At 35.7% G+C, this 15,937-nt stretch overlaps 1 protein-coding gene across 1 annotated transcript in view; it reads right to left on the bottom strand.

The window, feature by feature from the left end:
* Positions 1 to 3,471: 3,471 nt before the first annotated feature.
* PIP4P2 (phosphatidylinositol-4,5-bisphosphate 4-phosphatase 2) overlaps positions 3,472 to 15,937 on the bottom strand; it is a 51,154-nt gene continuing 38,688 nt past the window's right edge. Inside the window, exons 6-7 of the mRNA XM_039240581.1 lie at positions 5,057 to 5,147; positions 3,472 to 4,235 (exon numbers count right to left, since the gene is read on the bottom strand). Of these exons, the coding sequence (XP_039096512.1) occupies positions 4,092 to 4,235; positions 5,057 to 5,147 (235 nt within the window). The 3' untranslated portion in view covers positions 3,472 to 4,091. The remainder of the gene's footprint in view (positions 4,236 to 5,056; positions 5,148 to 15,937) is intronic.

Genomic DNA, 15,937 nt, shown 5'->3' with positions numbered 1-15,937 from the left:
TACAAGAAAATGTGAATGCCCAAGAAGGTGGATGCAAATGTGTGTGTGTGTGTGTGTGTGTGTGTGTGTGTGTGTGTGTGTGTGTGTGGTATAGAGCAGTGTTTCTCAAGAGTAGGAGCCAGAAAAACCTACATCAGAATCACCCAGGAGTGCTTGTTTTGAATGCAGATGCCTGTCCTACTTAAAAAGCTCTTGTTTTCAAATCTATGAGAGAGTAACACTTCAATTTCTTCTGGTGAAACAGAAACGAGAATATGTGGTTCCCAGGCTTCCTGTGGCTGTTAAACTGCATGTGCTGTGAGGCCAGCCCTGTACCTGACACACATTATTAGGATCTTCTAAATGACATATGCTCACTCACATATGACTTACTCAAGACTAATTGACTGTGGTTCCATTTATTCCCTCTTTTCTAAGAAGAATTAAGGCATCTTTTACTCCTTTGGATAGCTGGGGACAAAAAAAAAAAATCCTTATCTGATTAGTGACTATGTTATATTCTTTCAAATAACATTTTCCTGGCACTTTCTGTGTTTTGCCATCTGTACCAGGCATTGGAAGGAATGCTCTATGAATAAAACTTGGTATAAAGTCTCATAAATATGCTTTAATTAAACATTTATGTTAATTCAGATAGGACTAAGCTTAAATATGTAATTTGGTAACCTCAAGATTTTATCAATGAAATGCATTGGTTTGGATTTTAATAAACTAATTTTAAAACTTCAAGAGCCTAAATGAAAATGTAACAAATATTGATGTGATCAATCACATAGTATTCTTATCTATTCATCAAGAGCAAAACTTAAACCTTCCAACCAATTAATCTAGTGCAGAAACTTTTAAAAAGTTAGATTCTCTTCCATCACCCAGGAATAACCCCTCTTAATGTTTTAGTGTTAATTTTCCTTAGTTTTTTGAACACATACACCTAAAATCATTTTCTTCAAGAAGTGAATTATATTGCACATATTGATTTGTAATCTGATTTTGTCATACAATATTTTATGAGCCATTGCCGATTGAATTAGACAAGAAATTTCATCATTTTGTTAATTTCATCATTTAGTACTTATTTCATACTATGAGTGTACTATAATTTATTTCACCTATCCCTTATTGCTGAATTGAAGGACGTCTTGCTTTTAATCCCTATTATGAGCAAAATGTGATAAATATCATTGTACAAATACATGTGTTCTTTTATCCAGAGCACCTTTAGGATAACCTCCCAGAGACAGAATCACTACGTCAAAGACTGTGTGGTGTGTGTGCGTGCGGCTCCTCATATCCTTAACATTACAGGGATTAATCACTCATTCTTTGTTAATATGCTAGGTGAAAAATAGTTATCTCATGTTTTAAATTAAACTCTTTGATTATTAGTAAATTGAAAAGAAGCTCATGTGTTATTACTGATTGTATTTCTTCTTTCATAAATTGCTTTTTCATGCCTTTTGTCCCTTCCCGTATTAAAAAGATTAACTTCTTACTATTTCAAAAATATAGTTTATCTTTTCCTTTCCTTATGATTATTTTCACATAAAAGTTTTTTCTTTTAAATCATACAATCTATCAATCCTTTTGTAGGATTTCTGCTTTGGGGTTTTACTAAGAAAGTTTTTCCTTAACACAAGATTATATCAATATTCACCTATATATTCTGTAACAAATATAAAGTCCACACCAAAGGGATAAGAATTTAATGCACCAATTTATTCAATCACTTATTTATCCATACAACAAATCTATTGAACACAAATATACTACGCACTATTCTAAAGGCTGGAGATAAAGCAGTGAGCAAGGCCACCAAAGTTCCTGCTCTCATGGAATTATATCCCAAAAGGAAAAAGAGCATGCAGCATATAATTTAACGTGGGATTTCAAATTAATGGGAAAGGAATGGGTTATTCAATACACAATGCTGATACGATTAGTTAACCATTAAGGAAAGAAATAAATTAGATTCTTATTTCATTCCTTATATCAAGCACATTATAAATAGATTTTAAATCTATATTTTTAAAATGAAACCATGAAAATACTAGAAAAAACACAAGTGAATAATATATGAAGAAACCTTATAGATGTTCTTCCTTTTTTTTATTATTTTAGAAAAAGAGCGCACACACCTGAGCAGGGAAGAGAGGCAGAGGAGAGAGAGAGAATTTTACACAGGCTCCCCATTCAGGGTGGAGCCAGATGCAGGGCTCGCATCCCATGGCCCTGGGATCATGACCTGAGCTGAAATCAAGAGTAGGTCGCTCAACCTACTGAGCCACGCAGGCACCCCCACATTATATATGTTCTTAAACATGAAAACTCCTTTAGAGTAAAAACTCAAATCTATTTTGGAAATACCATCTAATTTTTATTCTTTTAATTTTTAAAAGTGTTTTAAAATGTTTACTTCTTTATTTTGAAAGAGAGAGAGAAAGGAAAAGAAAGTATATGAGTGACTAGAGGAGGGGCAAAGAGAGAGGGGGAGAGAGAATTCTAAATAGGGTCCACGCTGTCAGCACAGAGCCCAACACAGGGCTCGAACTCACGATCATGAGATCATGACGAGCTGAGGTCAGGAGTCGGACGCTTAACTGAGTGAGTCACCCAACCACCCCACACCATCTTATTTTTTTAAAAATCGAATATAACAAGACAATATTTGAACAATAATCTTTATTATTGTATTTTCCAGGGTACATATAATCCTGAGCTACTGCATTTAGACATTTATCAATTACTCTTTTAAGTTTACATGTATTTTGCTCCAAATTCTCTGATGAGTACATTTTTATACTAGTCAGGAACATAAATAATTTAAACTATTATTCTTATCTCTGGAATAGCCAATTAATTTACTCATATCATTTCATCATCTTACTTCTACTACATTAAAGGCTTTAGAACATTACTTCTCAATTAAGCAATTTCTTTTTCAAAACTGCAAAGATAGGCAGTGCGAGAGCTGATTCCTTAAATCCTAGTGAATTCTTAGAAAACTATGTTGCTTTTTGTCTTTGATCTACGTTCTTGAATAAATTGGGTAACTATCTGACCAGCTGTATTTGAAAAGAATGAAAAGAGTAACTACCTCTAATCTCAACATTTTAGCTACTGTAAAATGTCATAGGCTCTCTTCTCATATAAGCAGTCCATAATTAGCCCAATAGGAAAACTTTACCATGATTTAATGAAAAAGAGGGCAACCCAGTGTAAATATATCTTTGTTTAAATGGTTAATTTTATAAAATATGTCATGTGAAATACTTCCTCCAAGATCTATAAAGGAATACACACAGCTGATTAACATTAAATTTCATAAATCTAGACCAGAACTTTTATAATTAGTAAACAAAAAAGCAGACAAAAATGAAAGACAAAACTCCTGTGATCTTTGAGGGAAAAAACATTTATCCAACATTATCTCCAACTGTGGAGAAATAAATATTTTCATTCTTGTATTTTAAATTACTACCAAAATATTGTATCTTTCTACAAACAACAAAAAACAAGCATACAGTATCTAGAAATGGTTTTTATCTGACAAGAATGTCAAGTCTTTGAAGGTACACTCAATTGTTTTTCCTGAATAAGGTCACTATGATCTTAGGTTAAAGTTACAGTAAGCAGTTCAAGCAAAATGCATATTGCTTAGATATTAAAGCAAGCAATTTTGATACTGTTTAATTAAAATGTGAGTATAAATGTGAAGCTATTGTAGAAACATTTATAAACACTCCTTGGGAATACTCACAGATGAGCAAGTAATGGAATAACTGACTTAAAAATAATGGAAGGGTGATGTTATACGTAATGTTTGGTGACAAATCCAAAAATATCTTTTAAGAGATGTAAAAGAACATGAAGACACAGTTTTATTATTCAGAGCTTGAAAATCTAGCAGCAAACAAACTATTTGCATATAATGTAGTGCAATGGGCATTTGTTCATAAAATACTCGCAAAGTCTTGAAACTTTATACATAAACTAGAATGGAATCCATTAGGATAAATGATTTAAAGATGTCCAGAGTAGTTTATCAAGAACTGCTAGATGCTCTCCCCTGCATCACTGAATCAGAAGCAAGCTTAGGCAAAATTATGTTCTGGATAACTCACTCTTATGGCTCCCCAGTAACAAGCTCGGATAAGACAGATCAAACCTAAGAGATAAGCAATTGCCCAAGAAACATAGGTTGCATGAAATCGCCTTGCAAAATCTTGGGTGCCAACCTAAAATAAAAAGCAAATAGAAGAACAAAAGATTAAAAACTTTAGGCAAATAATTGCTTAGATAACGTGAGTAGGCTTACATGAGATTTTTACGAAGTATATCACCAAGGCCACAAAATCCCTATGAAATAGGAGTTGTCAAATTTGTTGACTATCATTGACAGAGTAAAATTTAATAAGACAATACTGCTGCTTATGTTAAATTTCATGAAATAAACAGAAAAGCCCACTTGAACACATTATTTCTTTAAGCATTTGAATCTGTAATCTGAACTCTTCAGTGTTGTATGACACAAGAGTGTTTTAATAACATAGGACAAGAGGAGACAAAGGAGCACGGGAAGTAAATGGTAACAAAAAAGATCAGTAACTCCTTCTCCTGGGAGAGACTAATCCCCATGCCAACCATGTAATTTCAGTCTCCTCTAAAAATAAGCCATCCCCATAATGACAATAAATCCGTGCTTAATTGGAACAAAGAGAATGGTTTTTCAGAACTCCATAGCTGATTGAGTATTGCCTCTGCTTTGGCTATGGCACTAAATAAAACCAGTGGGCTTTTGTTAAATGAGTGGTAAAGTCCCCAGTGTCAACGAACTTTAGAGGAGCCCCAAAACACTATTTCACAAGATGGGCAAGCTCCATTAAGAACAGTTCTATGGACTGGGGCTTCAGATCGCCCACTGGCCTTCAGAACCTTCCAGGCCTACTATGCCACGGAGGCAAGTTCTATGGGGATCACTGAAGGTTCAGGCCTCATCAATTTACTACTGATAAAGTTGAGAAGAAAGAATTCTAGCAGTGAGTAGAGTAATACTCACAGTTAATCCAACTCCAATGAAAATACATATCATCCCAATGGTAATATATGCACAGCAGCGTCTTCGTGGAAGCGCACTACCCACTGAGGAACTGAAAATCACGACCGCAAAAGAGAGCATTATTCACATGCAGATTCTCCATTTCATATCTGTGAGTTCATGTCTATGGCTTTAGTGACATGTGCTTCCATTTGAGAGACAAGAACATGCATGAAAATGTCATTTTAATAAGTTAATATAAAATCATATATGGTAAATTATATTTATTATATAACAACTTATATTATTGTGGCTTTAAATAAAGTTCAAGTCTTGGTTATTGACAGTATCCACAAAAGGACAACTGATTTCAAAAATTGTATTCTAAGATGGAAAATCCATACTATCTTACAAATAGCACTCGACTTTTTGCAGTTATAACAGTTAATATATGTTTACTGTAGGAGACTTGGAAAATAAAGAATACAAAGGATAAAGAAAATTACCTCTATCCCACTACTTTAGTCACCTAGTATTTTGGCATATTTTCCTCTTCCAGCCTTTTTTTTTTTTTTTTTTTTTGCAATTTACCAACCTAAGTATTCTTCTGTCATTAAATATCTTCAAATTGGAATTCTGATGGATGAATATAACATAATTTAAACAATTCTCTACTACTGGATATTTAGAATTTTCATTACTATAAATAATGCCAGGTAAACATCATTTAAAAGTATTTTCCTTGGGAAGGCTAGATGGCTCAGTCGGTTAAGCATCCAACTTTGGCTCAAGTCATGATCTTGAGGTTTGTGAGTTCAAGCCCCATGTCGGGCTCTGTGCTGACAGCTCAGAACCTGGAGCCTGCTTCGGATTCTGTGTCTCCATCTCTCTCTGCCCCTCCCCCACTCATGTTCTGTTTCTTTCTCTCTCTCTCCAAAATAAATAAACATCAAACTATTTTTTAAAAAAAATATACTCTTTGGTTTTGTTTTCTCAAGATAAATATTTAGAATTAGGATTACAAGAATAAAGAGATTTAAGTTTTCAAAATCTTTTAATGCATACTGCAAGAAGCCTATGGGAAATTCATAAAAGCATATACTATCATCACACTTCTCAATTGAAATTTCAAATCTAAAAGTCTTTAGTTATTTATACTTCTAATTTTTGTAATTTTCAAAATGATGTAAGCATAGCAGAGGTCATGTCACCAAATCAGCACTTTCTATTTTTCCTAAGCATATCACATATGAGCTACTATGTTAATGACCGAAATAATGAAGTATCTGATTTGCTTTTGTATGGCCAGTGTCAACACCATGCCTAGCATATAGTAAATGCTCAAGAAATGTATGCTGAGTAAATGAAATACAGAGATGCATTACTTACTAGGCATACTTTAAAAATGTGCTATTACATACAGGTTAATTTTGCATAACAGAAAAGTGGTTTCCTTTAAGTTCCAAATCTTTTTTTAAAAAATTATGAATATTGTTGCAAACATACATCATAAATATTCCTGAATTCTCCAACTGAAACATATACACCTGGATAACCTGGCGTCATCATCAACATAGTATATCTTGCTATCTAGAGTTACCAGGGCATATAAGATCCATCGCCTTTATTTTATAGTCTTAGACCACTTTTAGTTTTAATTCTTATACAATCATTTGGTGGTTTTCCCTGCTTTTATACCTCACAGCTGGCTATCATTTCTCATCTACCTGTGTGTCTGCTTCTGGCAGTCTAATCCGCCATGAATTACAAGCCAACTCAGTTTATTAGAGTTATATATTAAATAATAAAAAAGAATTATATATTAAATAAATCAAAAGGTTCTAAGCGAATATTGGAGCAGCTTTTCTGTGAGCGTTAGTACATTAATTTCAGTGCGTGAATTCTCCTTTGAAAATCCATGCTCATTTTTTCATCACCCAATTTATAGCCACTACCTCAGAGAAGTCTCCCCAGAAAATAAATAACCTACCGCTACTCGACAACTGCAGTGCCATGTTATCACAGGGATAAAGCGATGACTGAGCACCCATTGCATAGACTGAAAAAGCTCATATAAACTTATTACACAGGTGGAATCTGTATGCAATATGTAACATTTTGCATGTATTAAAGCTTTGTATTGTATACATGCTAAAGTATACTTTTGTAGCTCGTCCTTTTGCTTAATACTCTACATGAGACTCCTCCATACTCATGTGTGGATATGTGAAGATCTAGTTCATTCACTTTCAGAGAAGTGCAAGTTTACTCATTCTCCCTATTGATGGGCAGTCAGGTTTTTTTTCCCCTTAATTTTTTACTGTAATGACAATGCTGCTTTGTATTTCCTATCTACGTTTGCAGGAATTTCTCAAACATATTCCTGGGAACAGAATTGCTGGGTTGTATTGGAGACATATCTTCAACTTTAATAAATGCTAAATTTATATCCCTACCCTCTTTCCATGAGAGCTTCCAATGTTCCACCCACATTAACACTTTAACACTTGGTATTGTTTCCATGCTTGACAGTTTCATGGATGTGAATGGTATTTCACTGTGGTTTTAACATGTATATCCTTGATTTCTAGCAAGATAGAACATCTTTTCAAACATTAGCTGACTACTGGTTTTCTTTTTCTATTACCTGCTTGTTCATATTATCATCTCTTTGTTTTGGGCTGTCTTCAGCTTACTGCTTCACAGATGATATTTACATAATTTGCATACTATTCCAGGCAGCTATATATACGGTTTATATCTTCTTTTAGCCTGTTTTTTAATCAGCAAGATTAATCTTTACTTAAAAAACAAATAAAACCCGGGGTACCTGGGTAGCTCAGTCAGTTAAGCATCTGACTCATGATCTCAGCTCAGGTCACAATTTCATGGTTTGTGGAATATAGCCCACATGTAGGGCTCTTTTCTGAAAGCATGGAGCCTGCTTGGGATTCTCACTCTCCCTCCCTCTCTGCAACACCCCCACTCGCACTCTCTCTCTCTCTCAAAATAAATAAAAGTAAACGTTAAAAAATATTAAATAATTTTAAAATATTATGAAAACCCGTGAAAAGAAGATTCAACATGGGTTCTAAACCCAATTAAAACACACTTCAGAAAGATTATTAACTAAACTTCTGCCAAACAATGACCTTAAAGTGCCAAACGCAAAAGACATTGTTAGGACCATTTTTCATATAGATAATTTGTCCCTGGGTTGGCCATCTCTAACTATACACAAAGTTCTGCTAAAAGTACACATTTTAGTTGATTTTAGAATTACAATGTAAACTGAACAGGTTCTTGATACTGACAGTATGTTACCAAGGTTTATTTCATTTCTGGTCACAGAGGTCAAGTATTAGCAAGGTTCCTTTGTGGGTTCTCAATCATGTCTGACTCATCCATCCTTCAAGTACATGCAAGGCTCAATAGTTTTCAAGAGGCAGAAGCCTGAGGCCATTTAAGACACAGATGAAATAGGATTGTGAGGTGAACCCATCTGAATAAGGCTTGATACCACCACTGGAGAGGAGCATGTAAGTGTATCACAGTCCAGCAGGGGGTGCTAGTGACATCCTGGTGACAGTGTCCTGCTCCCAGACCCTTTACAAAGCTTATGCATATACATATTTTCATAAGCTCATATGCTGTCTCAAAGCCATGATTCACAGACTGTGCCAATAACTGAATGAAGTCTTGGCTACTAAAAATTTTTTAACTACATACTCCAGGGATCTTGCAAACTGCAATGAGGTGAAATCTGTGATGGTAGTTGCGGTTGCAACTGGGTACAGTTGTTGAGGATTCTAGGTTTCTAAAATTCATTTTTAATACCATCTATTGATAATGAGTTTTTATTCACGAAACCACTGTAATATAAGGTAACTTTAATATAGTAAAAATTATCAATATTTTCATTTCAGGTTTGTGCTTTTTGTTTCCTGTGTAGGAAATTCTTTCCTATCATAAAAATATTTTTAAAATCTTCTAAAAGTATGAGAGTTTGCCTTTTCATATTTATGCCTGGGTCTACAGGAGCAGTCCTTATAATTATCAATTTTTATTTTACATATTTGGAAGATGTATTATGTGGTGCACACAAATTCAGAAGTTATGTTTTTGATGAAGTGACTATAATAATTCTTTTTACCCTAAGGCATATGAGATATTAAGTACCTGCTAGAATCCTATAATAGACACATTCAGAATACAATAGTTTAAAAAAGTTTATTTCTCTTGCAAAAAAAAGAATTCAAAAGTAAATGTACAGCTTAGGGTTGGCAGACAGCTCTGTTCCATGATTAACTGTCATTGCCAGACACGACAGGTGACAAGTCTCCTGCTGCAGATGCCTTTTCCAGCCACATGGAAGAGGGGAGAAAAAATTAAGACAAATAGTTTTGCCTTTCAGGAGAGTATCAGGAAGCTGCATTCATCACTTATGTTATATTCCACTGGCCTTAACTTAAAAACATGGCTACAAACTTCTGCAAGAGGAGGCTAGGAAATATTGTTAGCTGGGTGTTCAGTCAGACTTTGAAAGTTCTGCTAAAAGGAAGAGAATTAATATTACTATTTTAATGTTGGTTAGTGTTTTCCTGGTATATCTTTCCTTTGCTGCAGGTTTCATGATTTGATCTCTTTCCCTTTTTAACTTCCATCCTATGCTCCTGTATTTCATGTGTTTCTTCTTCAGATTGCACATAGATGGACTTTAGTCTAGCCTGATAATATCTGGCAAGTCTTATTGACACATTTAGTCCAATTACATATATTCTGCTTATTCTGCTATTCTATTTTGCTTTCTATGGTTTCTGTATTTTCTTATATGCTTTTCCACCCTCTTTTCTGGATTTCTTGTGAATTGACTTTGATTCTTTTGTTTCATTTTCCACCTACATTTAGAAAGTTTTACAATTTATTTCTACTAATTTACCAGTTGCTTATAAAATTTTAACATACCTAATATTTAAAAACTAAAATCATTTAGTAAATCTATCTTCCCAATAAATACAAGAATCTTAGAAAGTTTTAACTTCAAATATTCTGTTCCCAGCTTATATGTTCTTGTTTTCCAATATTTTAGTTCTGTTATGGAGCCCCTGGGTAGCTCAGCCAACTAAGTGTCCAAACTTTGGCTCAGGTCACAAGCTCAAGGTTTGTGAGTTCAAGCCCTGTGTTGGGCTCTGTGCTGACAGCTCAGAGCCTAGAGCCTGCTTCTGATTCTGTGTCTCCCTCTCTGTCCCTCCCCTGCTCACACACTGTCTCTAAAAGAAAAAAAAAATTTAGTTCTATTGTACACTTATTTCTCCAAATTCATTAGCATTAATATTTCCTGTTATTTTTGCTATTTTTATACAATGTTCTTTATGGCTGTGTACAATGTCTTGGTTTACCTTTTTTTCTTGCCTTGTAGAAATAACTTCTAGGATATTTTCCATTTTCCCTAAATTACTTTTTAATAGTTTCTTTAGTGAGGATACCAAAATAGTAAGTGTTCTGGGCTTTTTGTTGTTGATTGTTGGTTCACTGGTTCTGCATTTGGAAATACTTTTATTTTGTTTTCATTTATTCTATTATGGTTTAGATAGGTCCATAATATCAGTTTGATAGTTAATCTCTGTTAACAATTTCAAGTATTTTTAAATTTACTTTTTGGCTTCCATTGTTGCTGTTGAGCTGTTTATGGACAGAACTGTTGTTATCCTTTTTATAGTAAAAGTCTATCTGGGGCACCTGACTGGCTCAGTCAGTAGAACATGGAACCCTTGATGTTAGGGTTGTGAGTTCAAGCCCCACATTGGGTATGAAAATTAATTTAAAAAAAATAAAATCTTAAAAAAAACTCCTTTCTCTCTTTGCTTTTAATATTTTCTATTGATCTTAGGTTTTTTCACTATAATGCCTTTTGCTCCCTTTGAATATATCTGAAGTCCTTGGGAGTCTAATTATAGTGCTTGTTATTGATGCTGATTCTACATACAGGACCTTGTTTCCTCACGTGGTTCATAAATGTTGAAAATTTAGTTTGGTCATCTTCATATAAGAAATCCATAAGAATGGTTTAGGGGTGGCTTCATCCATAGAGAAGTTTCACTTGCTTTTCTTAGGCTTCCTAGAAAGGGACAAACCCTAACCCACTTTAAATTGATTTCTGGGACTGGGTTTTCTTAGGCCATATAAAAGAGGTTAAATATAAGGCTCAAAGTCACTGTTCTTATAAAATTTCTACTTTGTAATATTCCTTTTCTGGTAGATTTTTTTTTTCCCTAACCTACTCTTTTCATGGAGCATGAAGGACTTTCTCTGGGGCGAAGGATGGTATTCCAGCTCTACACCTTCCACAGGGCCAAGGCCCTTCTCTTGTTCTTCATCTGAACACAGAAACCCAAGGCCCTGGGCCCCTCGTATTGGCAAATACTCTCAGGATATTCTAAATGACAAACTTGATTGTCATTTCCTCTTTACTGCTGGCCCCCAGGTATTTTCTTAACTTTCATATGAACTGAGCTATACATTTAAAAGGATGTTTGTTATCATCATTAACTAGTCTTTCATATTACTGAATGTGAAAGTCAAGAGCCTCTAATAATATGCAAAATATGGACACTGAATCTCCCAAAAGGAAAAGATCATGCAATACTTCCCAAACACGTAACTATTCACTCTTCAAATTATTAACCTTCCCTTTCACAATATTCCCCTGTGGACCATGAGCTGTATAAAGGACACATAGAAAATGAAGACAGTGCCAAGCAGTGTTATTTACAGCACAATTTTCAGATGAGGTCACCAGGGAAGGTTTTACTAGGTGAGGCTCAAGGACAGGATAAGATGTGAATAGATGAGAAAGTAAGTCATCTTAGCAGATAACAGCAGCATTGTTCAGGTATGAACAAAGTAAGAATTTTGTTCAAGAAAAAAGCAGTAGAATAGCCTTTCTTTCGGAGAAGGTTTCTGGAGGTGAGAAGGAGAGTAGTGGAAGCAAGGGCTGTATGAGCTAATGTGCAAAGTTAGGTAAGGATTTTCCAGATATATAGTAATGAGAACAGGACTAGCCAGGTCATCCCAGGTCTAGCAGGATACGATTAGGGACAGAAGCAAGAAACTGTATTGTACATTTATGGAAGTGGAAGAATTTGTTGACGCTGGAACATAGTGAGTTGTATATAAAAGTGCATAAAAAAGATAACACTAGGGAGGTTAGGCAAATACCTAAACCTAGAGGGTTGTATATACCTTGCTAAGAAGATTGGAGTTGGATTTCGGATTTTAGGCAATGGGCCTATAATAATCCATATGGTGCATTTATGTCAATTAGTAGAAGATGTTCTTCCTCAGGATACTTTATATGCTACATACATAGACAAACCTAGGATAACAATTAAAACAGCACCTTGTTATGAAGTATACAACTTGCACAACTCTATGGCATGAACATGAATTTTGGAGCTATGAAAACATTTGAAGCCAAAGAGATACAAATTATATTTGTATCTGCGGCTGTTCTCTAATAGATGGATAGAGAACAGTGAGGCTGAAGGCCAAGAGATAAATTAGAAAGCTGTGACTACAGTCCTGGAGAGGGATCCTAAATGCATGAACTCAGGTAGAAATAGTGACAATAAGAGATCAGAACTGAAATGTCAAGAGACAGAAGTGACAGGTCTTGTTTCCATTTGGGTATGGAGAACAGAGATACAGTCAGATTGCTGGCGTGGTCAGCTGGGCGGATAGGATAACATCCATTAGTATAATATACTCATTAACACACAAGGAGACTTAGTAGAGTGGGGTAAGGAAGTTGGATATGATCATTTGAGATGCCCAAGGACACCCAGGTTGAAATAACTATAGGGAAAATAGCGAATATAGATGGTATATTTATATACGCAGCTCCAAAGAGAGATCTGGGGTGATTCAGTGACATTTTGGTTGTGATTTAATGGTACATAAATGGCAGCGGAAACTATGAGAAAACCAAGATACAGCGTAGTCAAGTTGCAACCCGGGAGAGTAGCAATATTTAACAACTTGGAAGAGAAAGGGAAGTCAACAAAAGAGACAGCAAAGAAATGTTTTTGGAAATGGGACAAAACCAGGAGAAAGTGGTACCTGGACACCAAGCAAAGAACAAATTGTAAGGAAAAAAAGAGGATGATCAACAGGAACCAAACGCTCACTACAGAGAAAGCAAACAGGGATGAGGACTGAACAGATCTATTAGAATCTGCAGCCGGGATGTAAACTTTATCAGAGCAAATTCAGTGGCCTAGTGGGGAGGATGGCTAATTGCACTTCACTCCAGAGCAAATGGATGCTGTGATTAAAGGAAGGGCTAAGTACTGAAAGGAAGAGCCCAGCCTCCCTCTGAGAAGAGGAAATGAAGTGCACCTAGATATAGATAGTGTGTAGGCAGGCAGTGTGAAGACGAAGGACTTCACAGATAGGTTCAATCATACCAGGGCAGAAGGCAACTTATCTGCTGAGGCTGAGTCAGTAGTGGTATGGGGGATGGGAGTGTAAGAGGAAGAGTAAATCTCTGGAGATAATTGTTCTGGAGAATGGAAGAGGGAGTTACTCAGGAACACTTTAAACCAGAGTATTAAGCCAGGGTTTCGCTGAAGTATAAAGCTATACTTTTGTAAAAAGATAACCAATACAGAATTTTTTCAGCTGTCATTTAGCTTGGTAAAGGAAAGGAGAAGCCATGGCCATACTGATCCGAGATTGGTAACTTGAAAAGTGGATGGATCTGATGGAAGTGGAAGTTCAAGGGATGAAGACTTAGCTAATCTAGCAAACCTAGAGCATCTTTATATCTAATATGTTCAAAATGAATTCAGCATCTTTCTTCCAGACATAGCTCTTCTAGATGATAAATTCCCTATCTTAGTGAACAGTTCTACGGCCTCTCAGATATAAAGTCATCCTTTACCCCAATCTCTCTCTTACCTTCACATTCAGTCCTATCTATTCCATTTCCTTAATACCATGTCTATATTCTGACTCCACTGTACCTCAGCACAGGTAGCTCCTTCTACAAGGAAGCACCCTACACTGTTTTTCACATCATTCCCACTCATCTTGAATAACTTACTTCATACACCCCCCTCTTGGAAGTCTCCTCTTACATTTCCTTTCCCTCCAATCTGGGTTAGGGGTTCCTGAGAACAGAAAAGGCAGGGTGTATCTCTTTTAAAGCATTAAAAAACTTTATTGTAGTTGCCTATTCTCTTCCCTATACCCACAAGAATAAGTTCCCTGAAGGCAAGTTTCCATCTTTTATTTCAAGCACCCAGTACCTGGCACAGGACTCTTTGCTGAATTCATGGATAATTATAAAAGAAAGCACTAAACAGCAGCATAAAAGAGAGTAAGAGTCCACTACTGTTTAAAATGTCAGGAGGTGATCCACAAAGGAGTATATCAGTGATCCAGAGAAATGATATTTGGTAATAATCACCATGGATTAAACTGCCATCTCTACCAGTCTTTGGTCTGTTATGATAATAGAGTGTCAGTACTACTTCCAGAACACTAGGACTACAGCTCCCATCCTGCAGTGGCCACAAGCATCTACCTGAAAGGGCAACCTCACCTTCGGCTACCCTGTGACTCTGTGAGTAGCAAACAGTGACGTGAAAAACCCCTTCTTGGTCACTGGAGGCCCCTGGGGGAGTCTTTCCTGCCCATGTTCTGCCATGGTTTCCTAGTGATGATTTAGGTCCTAGAACTTAAAAATAGTTGTAGGATATTTTATATTTGTGTTTAAAGAAATAAAATTCCTTTAGAATCTTATCACAACAGATGTCTCATCGTTTTGTTATGAAGAAAAATATTCAGAGAGAAAAGAAATGTAGACACAAGCCATGAGTGTTCATGTGATAGCAGTATCTTTACTCAAATAAGTAACGGATGCCCTGAGTCCTCCCATGGTTAGCATGTGACTCCAATTCCATAAATGTTCCTTTAAGAATGATATTTAAGCAGACTTATTCCATGTGAATGTCTATGCAACAGACAAGCTGTTCCTTAAGTAACTGACATAAATTCTTCTTAACACTAATACACTGTCTTGTGATATTTTAACCGATCATAGACTATCTAGACATTCAATACTTCTTTATTATCAGCAAAATATTGCCACTGTTCTAAAATAATTACCCAAGTCATTTGAGCAAAATCCTTAACCTCTCTAACAGTTCCTCATCTGTTAAATGAGAATAATAATTTTGGCATTCCAGGATTGCTGAACGGATTACAGCTCCTGTATCTCTGTATATAAAGTAACCATCCCTGTGCTTAGCATACAATGTGCTAATCACAAGAAGTTCCTGCTTTTTATTTTCCATAGAATTTTTAATGATCTTGGTGGAGATACTTTGCAATTTAATATTTTCATTTTTGTGGAAACAGAGATAACACACAGAAATCTGGATCACTGAGGGGCACCCGGGTGGCTCAGTCAGTTAAGTGGCCGGCTTCAGCTCAGGTCAGGTCATAATCTCGCAGTTCGTAGGTTTGAGCCCCATGTCCAGCTCTGTGCTGACAGCTCAGAGCCTGGAGTCTGCTTCATATTCTGTGTCTCCCTCTCTCTCTGCCCCTCCCTGACTCACATTCTGTCTCTGTCTCTCTCAAAAATAAATAAGCATTAAAAATTTAAAAAAAATAAATCTGGATCATTCACATACATGTGGGAGGAATGTCTCTCAAGTATATATTCTTCTGTGTACTTATTTGGGGTTATCCACTTCGCTTCTCCATGTACAGACTTCTACTGGATTCAACAGAGTTAAGAATTCAGTTGATTAATTTCACAAATATATAAAAAAGGAAGTATCTGTTCCTTTGAAGCTAGAAATATGCTGTAAAGAAGTTATTCTTATGGGGCTATAC

This window comes from Hyaena hyaena, unplaced genomic scaffold (genome assembly GCF_003009895.1).
Source record: "Hyaena hyaena isolate Hyena2069 unplaced genomic scaffold, ASM300989v1 scaffold_177, whole genome shotgun sequence".
Classification (NCBI taxonomy): domain Eukaryota; kingdom Metazoa; phylum Chordata; class Mammalia; order Carnivora; family Hyaenidae; genus Hyaena; species Hyaena hyaena.
This window is presented reverse-complemented; position numbering and strand designations above follow the sequence as displayed.